Below are 17,625 nucleotides of genomic sequence, written 5' to 3' on the forward strand. Positions count from 1 at the left end.
CCCCAAGTGAGACAAGATCTATGCAAAAGCAAGATGTTTATTTTTTCTGGTGCGCAGGGATAGATCTTCAGCAGTCTCGCAAGCAAGAGACAGGAGGCGATCCCGGTTCTAGCTTACAAGCACCGTATACTTTTTTTTTTTTTTTCTTTTTTTTAGAGGGCAGATTACAGTAACAGCTTCTAGGCACTTGGTGATGGCTAGACCTTTTGTCTGATTGGCTGGGTGATATCTGATCATCCCTGGAGAATACCTTCGTTCCCCACAGGTAGCCTTGAGCCCGCACTTTTTTTTTTTTTTTTTTTTTTTTTTTTTTTTTCCTGGTAAGTGTTTTGTCGGAGTCGGCCTGGGAAATCGTCCTGGAGCCCGGATCGCGAAACTCTCCCGTGGGACTTAACGCCCTTTCCTGGAGCCTTCTCAGGTCTGGGTTGGGTCAGAGTTGCTTAATCTTATCATTTATCCACAGCTCAGCAGCACCACCACCCCCGCCCCCAGACACACACATACACAGAGAGAAACACACAGACACACACATCACATCACAGTAAGAAAACTTCACGGAAATGAAAAAATTATTGTGATACCGTTTTTCTGTCCGCTAAGACTTTCCGTATGATCAGACAGCCTTATGCCCATTGCTACGCCCCGCCTTCCGTCATCGATTGGTGCCTTTGACTGTCACTCAGGCCCTGTGACCGGACTGCTCTGACATGAGGAAGTTGGGTGGATTTAGAAAGTTCAGCGGAGGTCTGAGCCTGCCATCTTGGGTCCTGTGGTCCCCAGGCGTCTGTTGGGGACAGTTGTGCTGGTGGCGGAGACCGAGTCGCAGGACGCTCCCAGCCCCATCATGGTGAGCTCGGCGCGGCGTCCCTGCGGAGCCGGTGTGGATGGCTGTGGGATGGGGGCTGGGCGGGCTCCGGGCACCCCGAGGCGTCCTATCGCGTCCGGACCATGCCTGGGGACTCGAGCTGGCTGCAACGCCCTGCACAGCTCTGCCACCCACAGGCAAGAGACAGGAATGCCTGACCGCTGGGTCGCTTCAGCGCCGGTGTCACACTAGGAACTCTGGGCTTCCGATACCTGCAAGGTTGGGATGGGGAACTCTGCGCCCTGTCTGGAAACTCTCGGAAGCTGGGTGCAGGGAGCTGGGTCTAGTAGGGGTGACTCTCCATCTGTCTGTCACTCTTGGATAGGCCTGTCAGTGTCCTGGCTGTCACCGAGCTGGTGAAGCCCACATCTGCTCAAATCAGGAACTTTATAGACTTGGGAGATGTTGATAGAACCTATCCTTAGGATGGGTGAGAGACTAGTGGGTCTGAAAGGATCCCTGAGGATTAAATATTTGCGCATTAATTGGAGGGAGTGGGGAAGATAAAAATTCAGTTCCTTATCCTAAACAGTAGTTTTAAAGTATCTGATAGACTTAATCTTAAAATTGCTGAGGTACAGGAATAGCCACGCATTGGATGTGTGTGGTGCAGACTGTGACGTGGTACCGAGGAGCAGAAGGCAAGGGGGAAGCAGTATGACTATGAGATCTCTCCAGGCCCTGAGTTGGTTTTTTGGTTTTGTTTTGGTTTTTTTTTTTTAGATTTATTTATTTATTTATTTATTATATGTAAGTACACTGTAGTTGTCTTCAGATGAAAGACCCCCGAAGGGAGACCCTCACAAGACGGGACAAGAGCTCAAACCAGCAAGCTGGGGCCGAGACTCATACACCACGCAGGGGTAGAGGAAGGGGTAGAGGAGTTCGACCTCTACCCTATTTTTCAGCCCCGACCCTATTTTTCAGCAGGCTTATAAAGGCAAAAACCACAAACTAGGGGTGAGTCTGGGGGCGGATATTTACTTCAAGGCACCTGGGACATTGAAACATTCTGCAGTTGTTTTTCTCAAAAGTTCCGGGTGATTAGGCCATCTGGCAGGGGGTAGGGGGCCGGAGCCCCGGGGCAGGGGGCCAGGCCCGGGTGATAAGTTCATGTTCTCAAGGCAGTCAGTATTTTTCCACTCTTCACAGACAACACCAGAAGAGGGCGTCAGATCTCATTAGGATGGTTATGAGCCACCATGTGGTTGCTGGGATTTGAACTCAGAACCTTTGGAAGAGCAGTCAGTGCTCTTAACCGCTGAGCCACCTCACCAGCCCCGAGTTGCTTTTTTTTTTTTTTTTTTAAGGCAGGGTTTTAGTATGTAGTCCTGGCTAGCCTGGAACTTAATATGTAAACTAGGCCAGCCTATAACCCACAGAGACCACCTGTTTCTGCCTCTGAGCAGGATTGCAGGAATGCACACACACCTTGCTTTTCATTTTTGACAGTTTGCTTTATTGCGTTTATTTATAAGGGGGTATGCTATAGTGTGCATGTGGTGGACATCAGGCTTGGTGGCAAGTACCTTTTCTAGCTTGGCTTTAAGACCCCAACCCTCGATCCACTAGTGGTACTTACTTCGAGATGCCCCCGAGTGAGACACCGAGACACAGATCGATGCAAAAGCAAGAGGCCTATTTTCCGGCACATCAGGATCAACCTTCAATTAGACCCTCAAGACAAAGTGACTAGGTGACCCCCGAATGGCTATTACAAACAGTTTTTATAGTTTTTAGGGGGCACAGGTTACATCAGCAAGGTTCCAGTTTAAACTTATTGGCTAAGCATATTGACTTTTAAATCTATTGGCTAGCAAGCATGGGCAGATCATGGCACGCATTTGAACTCTATCTGGGACTTTGCAGAGGGTCAGGTGACTATCAGTACATTTTCTCAAGAATGTTCCTGCTCCTCCCAAGAACTGTGGGTGGAGAACAGAACTTTGCCTAGCCTTGACCCCCAGCAGAAAAGGGAACCTGTGTGTGTGGGGTGGTGGTGGTGGTGTAAGACTGGCAAAAGCCCTTAGGGCCCTTCACAGCCACTGTCAGCCCAAGCTTTTAATTTTTTTGTCCATTTTATCTATATTTTCCCAGTGACTAGCATAGTTAAATTGTTGAAAATGGGTGCTGGCAGCACAGACGCTGCATTCAAACTTTGGCAAGATTTTCCAATAAAGCCTGGCATTTACAAGGAAGAAAAAGCCAGTGTTTGTTTAGTTGTATCTGAGACCTATTGAGTTGAGAGCTTTCAGGGTCAGATACGGTTTTTAAATTGGCTGGAGCTAGTTACTTGAATGACTCTCTTTGTAGGGACTGTAGATACCAGGACTCAGCAGAGTACGGCGAGGATGGTTGGGAGTTGGTGGATTTCATTTTGTAATACTATTTGGGATTAGCCTTTTCTCCTGGGTGTTTAAGACCTTGTAGATAGCCACACATTAGACCCTGTTATGGTTAGACAGGGCTCCTTGAGGGTTTCTTTGAGAAGGTTGTTTGGAGAACCTTAGCCTCTTTTGCTCCTTTCAATTAGTTGTGTGATGTGCGGGGTGGGTCAAGGTCTTGGTAAGAAGTCTTTATCCTCTGGTCTCCTGTGACCTAGCTAAAATATTGATTGTCATCTCAACCCCTTGTCTTACTGGTCTTAGATTCCAATATAACTGTTAAATGCCCATAGTGTAGTTACAACAGATTTGAAGGACAAATTGTGGTTTGAAACACTGCTGTTCTGTAATGCTAAAAACTTGACGTACAATAAGACTTTTTATAATTGAAATATTTTGTTTTAAAGTTTATCTATTTAATGTATGAGTGCTCTGATGCACAGGAAGAAGAGGGCATCAAATCCCCTTATAGATGGTAGTAAGCCACCATGTGGGTGCTGGGACTTGACCTCAGGACCTCTGGAAGAGCAGCCAGAGGTCCTGCTCTTCTTAACTGCTAAGCCAGCTTACCAGCCCCATTTTTTAAAAAAGCATTTACCATTATGCTCATCTAAATATTTATTTGTTTTTATGTATGAGTACTCTATCTGCATGTACATCTGTATGCCAGAAGAGGGCATCAAATCCCATTATAGAAGCCACCATGTGGGTGCCAGGAATTGAATTTAGGACTTTAGGAGAGACTGAGCTATCTCTCCAGCCCTGCATTTAAAATCTTGACAAACTTAGTAGAAACTGCAAAAAAATTTTTTAACAAAACATATTGTCTTTGCTCTTTGAAAGCTTTATGTATTTTTAGCAATGTCCCTTAAGTTAGTTTGTGTAAGTCTCATTGTGACATGAATTTTCTGGGTTTGTTTTTTTTTTTTTTTTTTTCTGATCTCCTTTTCACAATCCTTTACTTCAGTACAAAACTATTTTATCATACAAAGCCCTTGCCAAAAAGCACTATTTCTCATCAGGATAGTGTCTCAGAGTGAAGAGGCCATAAAAGCCTGCACATAGATCACATCTAATTACTAAATTTATAATAGTTAAGCATTTATCTTTCTTTAAAAACTCTCTTGAGAAGTTCGTATGATATATGTGCTTTGTTCAAATCCTCTCTCTAGCTCCTTCCATACCCACCAAAACAAAAAATTTTCCCCCAACTAATGTAATTTAAAACAAAAACAAACCCTCACACTACTTAGCGCTGCCAGCATGAGAAGGGTCTAGGGTCTTTGCTGAATGTGGGCAGCCTGGGCTACAGCCACGGCGAACTTTACTCTCCTTGCCTCGGAGCCCCTCAGCCCAGGCATGTTGGAATTTCACCTGACTTAATCTTGAGCCTGTAGTCATAGCTTCTGTGAGTTCATGAGTTCAATGTCCCTGACAGGTCGGGAAAGCAGTGTTTCAGAGCAGTCCTCGGTAGCACCTGCCTCTTAGACTCTTTCTTCCCCTTCTCCCAAAATGATCCCGAGCCTTGGGCATAGGGAATGTGGTAGAGGTGCGCCATTTGAGGCTCAGTTGTCCAGTGCCTTGTTCTGTACACTTTGACCAGCTGGAAGTCCCTGCATTAACCACTGCCTGCTGCAGAACAAAGTGTCTTCAGGTTAGAGGGGATGTTGGCAGCTGCAGTTTCATATCATGTCTGTTTAAGTAATGGTAGTTAGTTCTTCCCTAGAGCTGTGCATCTTTATAGCTTGAAAGAGATATTCATGTGTCCAGGTCCCTTTGTTCCCAGAGCTTTCTGAATTATAGCCTGTATTCCCACAAGCCAACTGTTAAAGATATGGCAGCAAGTATCTGGACAAACTCCTGATGAGAACTGGAGGGTCTGGGTCTGTCTGTGCAATGCACTTTCATCAGGCTGCTGGAGGTCTAAGGATTCCTGCCCTGTTAGCTCCCTGGAGCAGGTTAGAGGAAAGCTCGACTGACTGTCAGCAACAGCAGTTAACAAAATGCCCTACTAGAGAGAAATGGGACCTTTGAGGTCAATTTTTCAGGACTGACCAGGAAACGAGTGGATTGTTTTCCATTAGCATATAGAACTGAGAGTTTGCTCTGGATCTAGATAGGTTACTGTAGACCTCTATGCACTGGACAGTAGGGTTCTAGCTATATGTACCTAGTCTTCCTTTCCTCGGGGTGACGTGAGGTGACTCGACTCATTTCCAGGTCTCTGGCGTGTTGTCTGGGGTGGAGGTTGGTGTGCTTACTTTCACAGTGTAATCTGTCAATTCATTTTTGCTTTTGAGGGGACTTGATACATGTGTAAATGTTTATTGACCTTGTTACCTTTGTGTGGAAGTAAAGTCAGGGATTCTGAAATGCTTTATACTTGAGACCCCATTTTTCCACCAGGAAATATTTTTATGTCCTTAGATATTCATCTGTACAAAATAGATGTGCATATGAAACATTTGCTGATAATAAGAACTTTATTTTAAAATAATGTTTTGCCACATATCTAGCATTGATATTTTTTAAAGGTGCAAACAATTTTGCATACTAGTGAGACGGATTGCTAATGCGTCTGACGTATTACAGTGCACGGATAAATGGCAAGGGGTGGTGGTAGGATAATGTGAAATGTGTTTGTTTTCTACCAAAAAAAAAAATAGGGCTGGCGAGATGGCTCAGTGGGTAAGAGCACCCGACTGCTCTTCCAAAGGTCCAGAGTTCAAATCCCAGCAACCACATGGTGGCTCACAACCATCTGTAATGAGATCTGACTCCCTCTTCTGGTGTGTCTGAAGACAGCTACAGTGTACTTACATATAATAAATAAATAAATCTTAAAAAAAAAAAAAAAACCCAACCCAAAAACCTGTGATTCAGAAGAGCAGATAACTATGTAAGGAACAAGAACTGCAGTTTATAACATACTTAAATCTGAACCAGGGTCTTACAGCTGACATGCATTGGTGGTGTGATGGCATGTACTATGCACAGCATGCATGTTGCATATTCTGAATGTAGAATCCAAAATAAATTCAAGACCACTCAGCCCCTTCCCCCTCTGAAGGGACTTTCCAAACTACACTAGCAGGCTAAGTACAGAGCCAGATAAGGAAGCTGGCTGACTAAACAATGCTGAAAAAAACAAAACAAACAAACAAACAAAAACCCATAAGGGCAGGCAGAGTGAGGGACTAGGCCAAAGTCCCTATGCAAACCAGCCAATGCCTGAAAGGGTTACTTGCTACGCCAATTAAAATAAGCCAGCTAGCCTTGTTGCCCAAATCTTCCCCTTACAAGGTATAAAAAGTGTGTTCTTGGTTTGTCTGGGGTCTCTCCTCTTGCCTGCATGCTGAGAGGAGGGTCCCCAATGGGTTGGATCAATAAAAAAAAAATCCTCTTGTGGTTTGCAGTGATGTCGGCTCTTGTGGTCTTTGTGAGTGAGGGTCTTTTGGCAGACTCCATCATTAACAGATGCTACAGTGAAGTCACGCAGAAGTGCAAAGTTGAGCCCTGTACTGTTGGATTCAGTACCCATTTGATTTTGGATTAATCTTTGGTTGCATGTTCCAAAAGCTTTTAGTTTTTTCAGTTTTTTGACCTGTACTATCAGTTGTGGGACCCCACATGGTGCTGCAACTTTGTGCTGGATATCAACTTGACACAAGCTAAAGTCATTTAAGAGGAAGGGATCTCAATTAAGAAAATGCTTAGTTAAGATGGAGCTGTCAGCAAGAATGTAGGACAATTTCTTAATTAGTGATTGATGGGGGAGGGTCCAGCCCGTTGTGGGAGGGGCCATCTCTAGACTGGTGGTTCTGGGTTCTAAGAAAGCAGGCTGAGCAAGCTGTGGGAGCAAACCAGTCAGCTGCACCACTCCACAGACTCTGTACAGCTCCTGCCTCCAGGTTCTGCCCTGCTTGAGTTCCCGGCCTCACTACTTTTGATGATGAGCTGTTATATGGCACTGCGAGGGAAAGAAATCCTTCCCTCCCCAAGTTGCTTTGGTCATGGTGCTTCATCACAGCAATAGTAACCCTAACTAAGTAACCCTAACTAGCTGGTTAGACTTGTTCTGTGGAAGGTCCTGAGAACTGAGCTCAGAGCTCTGCTCCTGCTAGGCAGACATGGTAACATAGTGTGGTGACACCAGTCTCAGGATTTGCATTTTTTTTGGAGATTGTTATTTTTGTATTGTTATGTTTATGTATTCTTTCCCTTTGCTCTTAATGACACCTACTTTACACACACATGTGTCCTATGAGTTTTGTGTTTGCTGGAATTAGAAAACTTTCTTCATGTTTACTTGAATCACTTTGTTGAGAGAGATAAAGATGCTTGTATTGATTTTTCTTTTTTCCATGATATAGACTACAGTCAAGTTGTACTTTCTGTAAGAAACTAGTAACACACACACACACACAAACACACACACACACACACACACAGGTTGGGGTAGGAGGAGTGGACTCCCATTTTGTGCCCCTTAAGCTGAAGAGAAACGTCATTCCAGGGGTTGGTGTCCTTTGAAGACATAGCTGTGTACTTCAACTTGGAGGAGTGGCAGGACCTGGACACTGCTCAGAGGACCCTGTACAGGGACGTGATGCTGGAGACCTACAGCAGCCTGGTGTTCCTGGGTGAGTCAGACTCAGCAAATAACTTTTCCTTGATTAACAAGTGTGGGGATCATCTCTCACTCTAGAGATGTGTTCTTACTTGAGGCTAGGTCTATGTGTCTGAGTGTGAGCACCATGTGTGGGCACCTGAGGACACTAGAACTCACTGAATCACAGAGCTAAACAGCCAATTGCCAGCTGCCAGGGTTGGATACTGGGAACTGAACTTGGTCCCTGTGGTGGTTTGAATAGGAATGGCCCCCATAGAGTCGTGTATTTGGATGCTTGGCCCATAGGGAGTGGCACTATTAAGAGGTATGGCCTCACTGGATTAGGTATGGCCTTGGAGAAAGTATGTCACTGCGGGGACAAGCTTTGAGGTCTTACATGCTCAAGCTATGCCCAATGTGGCACACAGTCCCCTTCTGCTGCCTGTGGATCAAGATGTAGAACTCTCAGCTCCTCCAGCACCCTGTCTGTCTGCATGGTGCCCTGCTTCCTGCCATGACAATCATGGACTAAACCTCTGAACTGTAAGCCAGTCCCACTTAAATGTTTTCCTTTATAAGAGTTGCTGTAGTCACCGGGCGGTGGTGGCACACGCCTTTAATCCCAGCACTTGGGAGGCAGAGGCAGGCGGATTTCTGAGTTTGAGGCCAGCCTGGTCTACAAAGTGAGTTCCAGGATAGCCAGGGCTATACAGAAAAACTCTGTCTTGAAAAAACCAAAAAAAAAAAAAGAGTTGCTGTGGTCATGGTGTCTCTTCACAGCCATAAAACCCAAACTAATACAATCTCCCAAGAGCAGCATTTGCTCTTAGCCCTGGAGCCATCCGTTTAAGCCTTCTGAACTTTGTTAATATTATTTTGGTTTATTTATCCTGCAGTTTAATGCCACATGAAGATGCTCTTGTAGCCAGTGAAGAGTGAGAATTTAGATCCTTTCTGACCAAAGTCTCTTACTCACTCATGAAAGAACAGTTCCAAAGGCAGCTGTGGTTTCTTGTTAGGGAACTGGGCCAGCGCTCTGGCACCATTTGCTTACTATTTCCAATTTACAGACCCCTGCATTGCCAAACCTAAGTTGATCTTCAATTTGGAGCGTGGATTTGGGCCATGGAGCCTAGCAGAAGCTTCAAGCAGGAGCCTCCCAGGTCAGTAAATGTGTGCTAGGAAGTCAGCAGCAGACAGAACACTCCTTAGATAATGGTCGTGCTGAGGTGCTCTTATTGAATTTCATCCAACCCAGCCCTGAAACAGCTAGTCACATGCATTGTTTTTATTAAATCATTTTCATTTTACTAAGTCCAGTTTTAAAAGAACATTCTTGGTGTTACTCTATCTCTGTATTTTGTTGCTAAACTTATTTCATTTTCATTGCTGGGTCCCACATTAGTGGAAGAAGAGGACAGACTCCCTTCAAGTCGTTCTTGGACTTCCACACGTTATGCACTATGTGTAACACACACACAATGAATGAATGTATGAATGAATGAATGAATGAATGAATGAATAAAATTCAATGAAAATAACAGAACTGCAGCTTGTGAGTCTGGCATACAGAAGAGAAACCAGAGCAGAACTAGAGCAGAGAAATGTAGGCACACTAACCATTACTTAGGTGTGGAGTAATGTAGGCACACTAACCATTACCTAGGTGTGGAGTAATGTAGGCACACTAACCATTACCTAGGTGTGGAGTACTGTAGGCACACTAACCATTACCTAGGTGTGGAGTACTGTAGGCACACTAACCATTACCTAGGTGTGGAGTAATGTAGGCACACTAGCCATTACCTAGGTGTGGAGTAATGTAGGCACACTAACCATTACCTAGGTGTGGAGTAATGTAGGCACACTAACCATTACCTAGGTGCAGGAGTAATTAGAATCACAAATTCACATGATCCAAAAAGACTTTTTTAACGGTCATTAATATTATATTATATTTAATATTGCTAAAAGTACAAAAGAAAGAATACAGGAAACTGGAGGAAGAGGAATGTGCTTAGTTAGTTTAGGAGGCAAACATATTAGCATAATATATTTCTTAGCAAAGACTGTAATGACCAGAAAGCATGGGCTCACATATTTTAAACAAAAATTGTGAAGCAAAATTACTTTGACCAACAAAGTTGTCCTTTAAAATTGGAAAGAATTGATGGCTTTCTGCAATAAGCATGAATTAAACCTACGTTTCCACAGTAAAACAAAGCAAAGAGATGTGAGTTAGAACCCTGGTTTCTTAGTGTAAATTACTATTTATTATGAAATATGTACCCTTACCATAGGCCTGTAAGTGTCTTAGTTGGGATTTCTGTTGCTGTACTAAAACATCATGGCCAACTTAGGGAGCAAAGATTTATTTCAGCTTACAGTTCTGCAGCTCAGTCCTTCACTGAGGGCTGTAACTCAAACAGCAGGGTCTAGCACAGAGACCTTGCTGCCTACTGGCCTGCTCCTGTGGCTTGCTTCTTAGGGGGCTTAGGACCAGCAGCCCAGTGGTGGCACTGATTATTGGCCCTTGCACACCATTCAAGAAATGTACCACAGGCATGCCCACAAGCCAGTCTGGTCGGGGCACTTGCTTAGTTGAGGTTCACTCTTTCAGAATGACTTTAACTTTGTCAAGTTGACATAAAACTAAGGAGTACAATAAGCATCTGAAGGCATGAGCTTACTTTTATGTTTAAATTCTATAGAAATACCCATGTATTATTGAGTTGTGATATTTCTAATGATAGGTGTTCATAACGTGAGTACTCTGATTGACACCAGCAAGAAAATTCCTAAGACACGTTTGCGGCAACTCAGAAAAACTAACCAAAAGACACCAAATGAAGACATGATTGAAGTAAGTAAAACATGTAATGCGAGGTCAATAGGAAGAGTTTGCATGCCCACACACAGGAAGTGAACATGAAACTGTCTCGTGTTTAACCCTGGCCGAAGGTGGTGCTTTCCCTTCGTGAGCCTGATAGATGCAGACTGCGGGAGAACCTGGTAATGGTCATCTGAGTAAGTGACCAGACTCATCAGCATCTTGGTTTGCATGACAATAAAGTTCATAGTGTTATAGTCAATATTTTCAAAGAGGGATAGCTTTTGAAACAAAGGCGATAGTATTGATACATAAAGGAGTTTCATGTCAAAGAGACTTCTCATAAACTCTATAAATAGTTGAAATATTTTCCTGGCCCAAGACATGGCTTATGTAGAAGCAAAGTACTAGGTGTAGTGTTTGTATAAGATGTTGTGTAAGGAGACAAAATCAGTAAATGGTAAAGTGCACATGGGAAATTTAGTGATTATTAGAAACCTTTCATTAAGAAATCATAACTCAGAGGCTGGAGAGATGGCTCAGTGGTTAAGAGCACTGACTGGTCTTCCAGAGGTCCTGAGTTCAATTCCCAGCAACCACATGGTGGTGGCTCACAACCATCTGTAATGGCATTGGATGCTGTCTTCTGCTGTGTCTAAAGACAGCTACAGTGTACTTACATACATTAAAAGAAAAAAATCTTAAAAAAAAAATCATAACTCAGAATATCAAGCAGCTCATTCTAGGAAAAACAGCACCAAGAAATCTAACAAATTCTTTCGTTTCAAGGCAGAACTAAAGGCTCGACAGGAAGTCTCCAAAGGGAAAACACCCCGACATAGAAGAGCCCCTGTAAAATCTTTGTGCCGCAAGTTACAGAGAACCAAGAATGAGACATCATACAGTGATGGGAATCTCTATGAATGTAAGGACTGCGAGAAAGTTTTCTGTAATAATTCAACCCTAATTAAGCATTACAGAAGAACTCACAATGTGTACAAGCCCTATGAGTGTGATGAATGCAGTAAAATGTACTATTGGAAGTCAGACCTCACGTCTCATCAGAAAACGCACAGACAAAGGAAGAGGATCTATGAGTGTAGAGAGTGTGAAAAGGCTTTCTTCCGCAAGTCTCACCTCAATGCACATGAAAGAACCCATTCAGGTGAGAAGCCTTACGAATGCACAGAGTGCAGGAAAGCTTTCTATTACAAGTCTGACCTTACTCGACATAAGAAGACTCATCTGGGTGAAAAACCTTTCAAATGTGAAGAGTGCAAGAAAGCTTTTTCTCGAAAGTCCAAACTCGCTATACATCAGAAGAAACATACGGGTGAGAAACCATATGAATGTACAGAATGCAAGAAAGCTTTCTCCCATCAGTCACAACTCACTGCACATCGGATTGCTCATTCATCTGAGAATCCTTATGAATGTAAAGAATGCAATAAATCGTTCCACTGGAAGTGTCAACTCACAGCACATCAGAAAAGGCACACAGGTAAGTATGGGGATACCTGAATAAATTAAAACTAACAACACTCCTGCATATGTATCCAATCAAATGAGGCAAATCGTTGCCTATTACAACATAAAGCACGTAACTGGTATACCACACAATCCCACAGGACGAGCAGTTACGAAAAGAGCCCATTGATGCTTATTAAACAAAAAGAGTAATAAAAACCTCCAGGGACAGACTAAATAATGCTTTTTTAATTCTAAATTTTCTTACTGTTGGTGAAAAGAGAACAAGAGCAACTGAGAGACACTGGGTTATTGAAAAAACTGAGGAACTAGACCAACCAATAGACTACAAGGATGTGTTGACATTAGGATGGAAACCTGCAATAGTTTTAAGATGGGGACATGGTTATGTGTTGTGGGAAATAATAAAAGAACCAGCGCATTCCCTCGTCTTGTGCTGGCAACTCAAGCCCTGGTTGCCTGGCCGGCCATGCACTCTAGGGCAATGACTGACCTGTTTTTATCTCATGGAGACTCTGACTCAGAACCCCAAAATCTCTCCACCCAGCTCACTAAGTTCCTACGGGTGGGCTGTTACCACGCCAGCCCCATGCTTCAACTCCCCCAAGACCTTTGCAGTGGACCTCAGGCAAACCCACACTTTGCTGCCATACCTTTCTCTCTTGAACCCAGATAAGCCACCACACGAAGGAAAACGCAACACAAATGTAGTTCAGAAACAATGGTAACTCAATTGCTGAGCACAACAACTAAAATCCTAACTTGTAAGCCTTATTAAACCTAAGTCCTCTGGTAATCCGCCATTGAAACCAGGAGGCACCTTTAATTACATCTTTTCCTCAGCTGTCCCCGTCCAAAAAGACCTAACTCTCTCCTGCTTCCTCTCTTTTCCCATCCAACCCAGAAGTCCCACCTCCTTGCACCGTGATTGGCTCCTTTATTCATTAGGGGATTGGTTCACAAGAAGTCACCTGAGTACTTAACTCCTTGTCTTCAGCCCCTCCCAGGAGAGCGGAGTTAGCATCAAAATACAAACAGTACCAGGCCCATCCACAATAGTTATGCTCATGTATCTATAGAAAATGATAAAATATAGTTACCAACAAAACCTAAAGATTACATCTGACCAGGGAAAAGCTCTTATCAGCTGAGACATGAATGTCTTCACAAAGCAAGTAGCCCGGGTGATTTACTCTCACAGACTGTCTTCAGTTACTGATTGCTCCCCCAAAATGCATGCACATCACCCTCAAAAGGGCTAGCCCGAATAACCAATCACACAAAAACTGGATAATAAATACATAGACTTGACAACACAAAGACTGGGTAGACAACACTGAGAATACACAACTCAAAAACCGGGCAATAAATGCTACAGCTAGCTTTTTCTAAAAAAAACTAACCATTTCAAGCTGGGCGTGGTAGCGCACTCCTTTAATCCCAGCACTCGGGAGGCAGAGGCAGGCGGATTTCTGAGTTCGAGGCCAGCCTGGTCTACAGAGTGAGTTCCAGGACAGCCAGGGCTACACAGAGAAACCCTGTCTCAAAAAACAAAAAAACTAAAACAAAACTAACCATTACCCTCTCCTCAGGCCCCAAACAGAAATTGTTCACTCCAATTCAACAGGAAGTAATTATAAAGGCCGTTGTCCCGATCCCTTAAGTCGGAGTGGATGGTTTTAGTCACTTGATGTATTATGGTTGTTATCATCTAGGGTGTTAGGTTGTTTTGTTTAATTATTCCATATTAATCGAAATTTAAGATTGATTTGTTTAATTATTATATATTAATAGACATTTAAGATTGTTTTATTTAGTTATATTATTAAAATTTTTAATTGTTTTGCTAAGGGCTGGCAATATGGCTCAGTGGTTAAGAGCGCTGACTGCTCTTCCAAAGGTCCCGAGTTCAAATCCCAGCAACCACAGGGTGGTTCACAACCATCCGTAATGAGATCTGATGCCCTCTTCTGGAGTGTCTGAAGACAGCTACAGTGTACTCACATATAATAAATAAATAAATCTTTAAAAAAATATTGTTTTGCTAAATTATTTTTTATTGATAGAAATTTAAGGTTCTGTTGTTTGACTACATAAACTGGTTAAGGTGTGATTTAAAGTTCTAGTTTTATGGTTTTTTTTAAAGATTTATTTATTTTTTATTTATATGAGTACACTGCAACTGTCTTCAGACACACACACACTAGAAGACACACACACATTACAGACGGTTGTGAGCCACCATGTGGTTGCTGGGAATTGAACTCAGGACCTCTGACAGAGCAGTCAGTGCTCTTTCTTAACTGCTGAGCCATCTCTCCAGCCCATAGTTTTATGGTTCTTATAATTGTTTCTACTGTGTGTAGATTGTTAGAAAGAAAGAGTTTTTTAAAACAGAAGGGGATATGAACTAGAAATTTCAGGTTTCTTTAGTGACTCAGTTCTCATGTGATGTTTTTCTGGAAATTGTCTTATGAGAACAGATACCTGGTGTTTCTCTGGAAGATGCCTGGAAAAGGGTCATGTGACTCACTTGATCATGGTTGCCTTACCAGCTTGGCTGTACAACAACAAAAGCCCTTTCAGTTTGAGTCTTACATGGCCACCCAGTTGTACACAGAATATTTGGGCTTCATCTTGACTTTATGCCTTCCTTGTCTTGATTTATCTCATCACCACATTTGTAAGCACTTTATGTCCTGACAGTCTTATGACAGTGAACGTTAATGAACTGTCTCTCACGTGGCCATTCCAAACACCACACTGCCTGGAGATGTGTAGGAGTAGTGAAATTGCTATTTGTAAGGCATAGCTCTCAAGGCACTCTTACTGACAGTAAATTATGGTAAACCAGGAGACAGCTTTGAAACCCCATTCCTCCCACTGTAAATAGCTCCACTGGCAGTGATGACTTCCCTTGGTGTGGGTCGCCAAATATTCATGGGTCACAAGTCTCAGCTACAAGAATATATGTAATTTTATAGTTAGACCATGGTTATCTTACTGTATGGAAAACCTGAAAGTGAATGTAGATTAATTTTACTCAGTAAAGTTGGTGATTAGACAGAAACATTTTAAAAGTTAGAACATAGTGTCTAAGAACAAAATTCCACAACTCAGTATTCTCCTGCATGAGGAGAATCAGGAAAAGGAATGATATACAATACCACTGGTAAATACATTCAAATCTGTCTGCTGGTTTTAGAAGAGTAATGGAATATAGAAACTTGGAATTAAAAATGTACATCCAGGGCTCTGGAAGAAGGTTAAGTGGGTAAGTCATTTCCCATGTACTTCTGACGACCTCCTTTCACGTTTCCATAAGCTATGTAAAGGCCAAATGTGGTAGTGACACAGGCATCTGTAATACCAGCCAGAAGCGTAAGAGCACAGTGGCAGAGTGAGAGAGATCCTGCCTTAAAAAACAAGGGTGGAGGGAGAGAACTGACTTCAGAAAATTGTCTCCTAAGGGGCTGGCGAGATGGCTCAGCGGGTAAGAGCACTGACTGTTCTCCCAAAGGTCCAGAGTTCAAATCCCAGCGACCACATGGTGGGTCACAGCCACCTGTAATGAGATCTGACGCCCTCTTCTGGTGCATCTGAAAACAGCTATAGTGTACTTACGTATAATAATTAATAAATCTTTAGACCGGAGCAAGCAGGGCCAACTGGAGTGAGCAAGGTTGAGCAGAGCAAGCAGAGGTCCTAAATTCAATTCCCAAAAACCACATGAAGGCTCACAACCATCTGAAGAGCTACAAGTGTACTCATATACATAAAATAAATAATTGTCTCCTAAATGTGCATGCATACACACAATAAACAAAAGCCTAAATCCATTCCTTAGTTAGTTCCAAAAAGTTAATGTAACAATTCTCACTATTAAATATTATTTAGTAACTAACACTCTCCTGTTTGTTGGTTATTTATGCATTTTTCAGGGGTAACTTACTTTCAAGAGGTAGTTTTCCAACAGATCACAGTATCTGACTGGACTGGCAATTTGAATGAGAATGGTCCTCATAGACCAACATGGACTTTGGGCATATGGCATTATAGACTTTGTGAAGGTGTGGAGCAGGTGTATCATTGGGGGTGGGCTCTGAGATTTCAAAGACTGGAACTGTTCCCAGTGTGTTCTCTGCCTTTATGTGGATCATCATCACGTGAATGAACCTGTTGCTGCTACCATGCTTTGCTCTGCCGTCCTGGACTCTAACCCTCTGAACCGTAAGGCTAAATAAACACTTTATTTTTTTTTTATAAGTTGCCTTGGTTGTGTTTTGTCATAGTAATAGAAAAGTAACTAAATATACCTGTCATTCTTCATTGTACCCCAGTGATCACCTTGCACGGCTGTCACCTAGAATGCATGAGGCTCATCCCTTCTCCCTTATTCCGTTACCTTTTAAAAATGCATCATGTGCCCTTGCTCCTTGCCTACAGTCTCACTTGCCTATACTGTGTTCAAAGTGGCGTTGAACAGCTTTGGTCTAGGAAACCCCACATTTACTGTGGTTTTTGTGCATGATCTTTTTTTTGTTTTGTTTTCCGAGACAGGGTTTCTCTGTGTAGCCCTGGCTGTCTTGGAACTCACTTTGTAAACCAGGTTGGCCTCGAACTCAGAAATCTGCCTGCCTCTGCCTCCCGAGTGCTGGGATTAAAGGCGTGCGCCACCTCGCCCAGCCTTGTGTATGATCTTAATCTGAGAGGTTTCATTGAAAAAAAAAATCGGATTTACCTTTCTAATGAATGCTTTATGTAATTGTTTTCTTCTGAGTCTAGCATGGCAGGACATGGTTCCTGCCCCCTGGGACTGGATAGCAGGCGTGGGCCTCAGGAATGTCATTAGCTGCTGTGGTTGTAAGGCTTGTTTGTATAATAATGCACATATTTCCATGTTCTTCCAAGGAATGCTCTCTCTGCTAATGTTAATGACTCCACTGTAATCAGAGACAGCATGAGTCCAGAAGGCGGAGGCATGGCTAATGTCTCATCTGTTGTGCCCAGATTTTAAGACCACCAGGGACCACAACTCTGATGCAAGCTCATGAGAGTCTTTATTCTGGTTCGGGCTCCAGCCCCAAATCCCCCTGACACAGCAGGATAAAAGAACTGCCCCCAAGGTCTAGGGAGAATGGGGTTTATAAAGGGAAAAAAACCTCAAGTGGAGATTTCCAAGCCTTGGCTTTACATGATTGGGTAAGAGGGTACAGGAATGTATAACACCATCTGGTCAAACCGTAAGGAGGGACCACACATCTACAAGGAGCATCTTGACTTGGGAATGACTCATGCTTTCTTAGCCCACCTTGTTATCATCGACTGAGCACACCTGCTGTATCTTGCAAACATCATACACAGCATTGGTTTCTCTGGGCCTGGATTACTTCACTCACTGTAGTTTCAACTTCCATCCATTCACCTGTACATTCCTTTTTATCTT

The 17,625-nt window shown here is 43.1% G+C and overlaps 1 protein-coding gene across 3 annotated transcripts in view; it reads left to right on the plus strand.

Moving 5' to 3' along the window:
• Positions 1-673: 673 nt before the first annotated feature.
• Positions 674-17,625, plus strand: part of LOC110302492 (zinc finger protein 809-like) — a 28,184-nt gene continuing 11,232 nt past the window's right edge. Inside the window, exons 1-6 of one of the 3 annotated variants that reach the window (XM_085844486.1) lie at positions 674-847; positions 7,766-7,892; positions 8,932-9,024; positions 10,615-10,724; positions 11,481-12,192; positions 14,080-16,445. In XM_085844486.1, the coding sequence (XP_085700612.1) occupies positions 845-847; positions 7,766-7,892; positions 8,932-9,024; positions 10,615-10,724; positions 11,481-12,192; positions 14,080-14,162 (1,128 nt within the window). In that variant the 5' untranslated portion in view covers positions 674-844 and the 3' untranslated portion in view covers positions 14,163-16,445. Of the gene's footprint in view, positions 848-7,765; positions 7,893-8,931; positions 9,025-10,614; positions 10,725-11,480; positions 12,193-14,030; positions 16,446-17,625 lie in introns of those variants that run through there. The other 2 variants (XM_085844487.1, XM_085844488.1) reach the window with 2 other exon arrangements.

Source organism: Mus caroli, unplaced genomic scaffold (assembly GCF_978045245.1).
Source record: "Mus caroli unplaced genomic scaffold, Mus_caroli_1 scaffold_11, whole genome shotgun sequence".
In the NCBI taxonomy this organism is placed as follows: domain Eukaryota; kingdom Metazoa; phylum Chordata; class Mammalia; order Rodentia; family Muridae; genus Mus; species Mus caroli.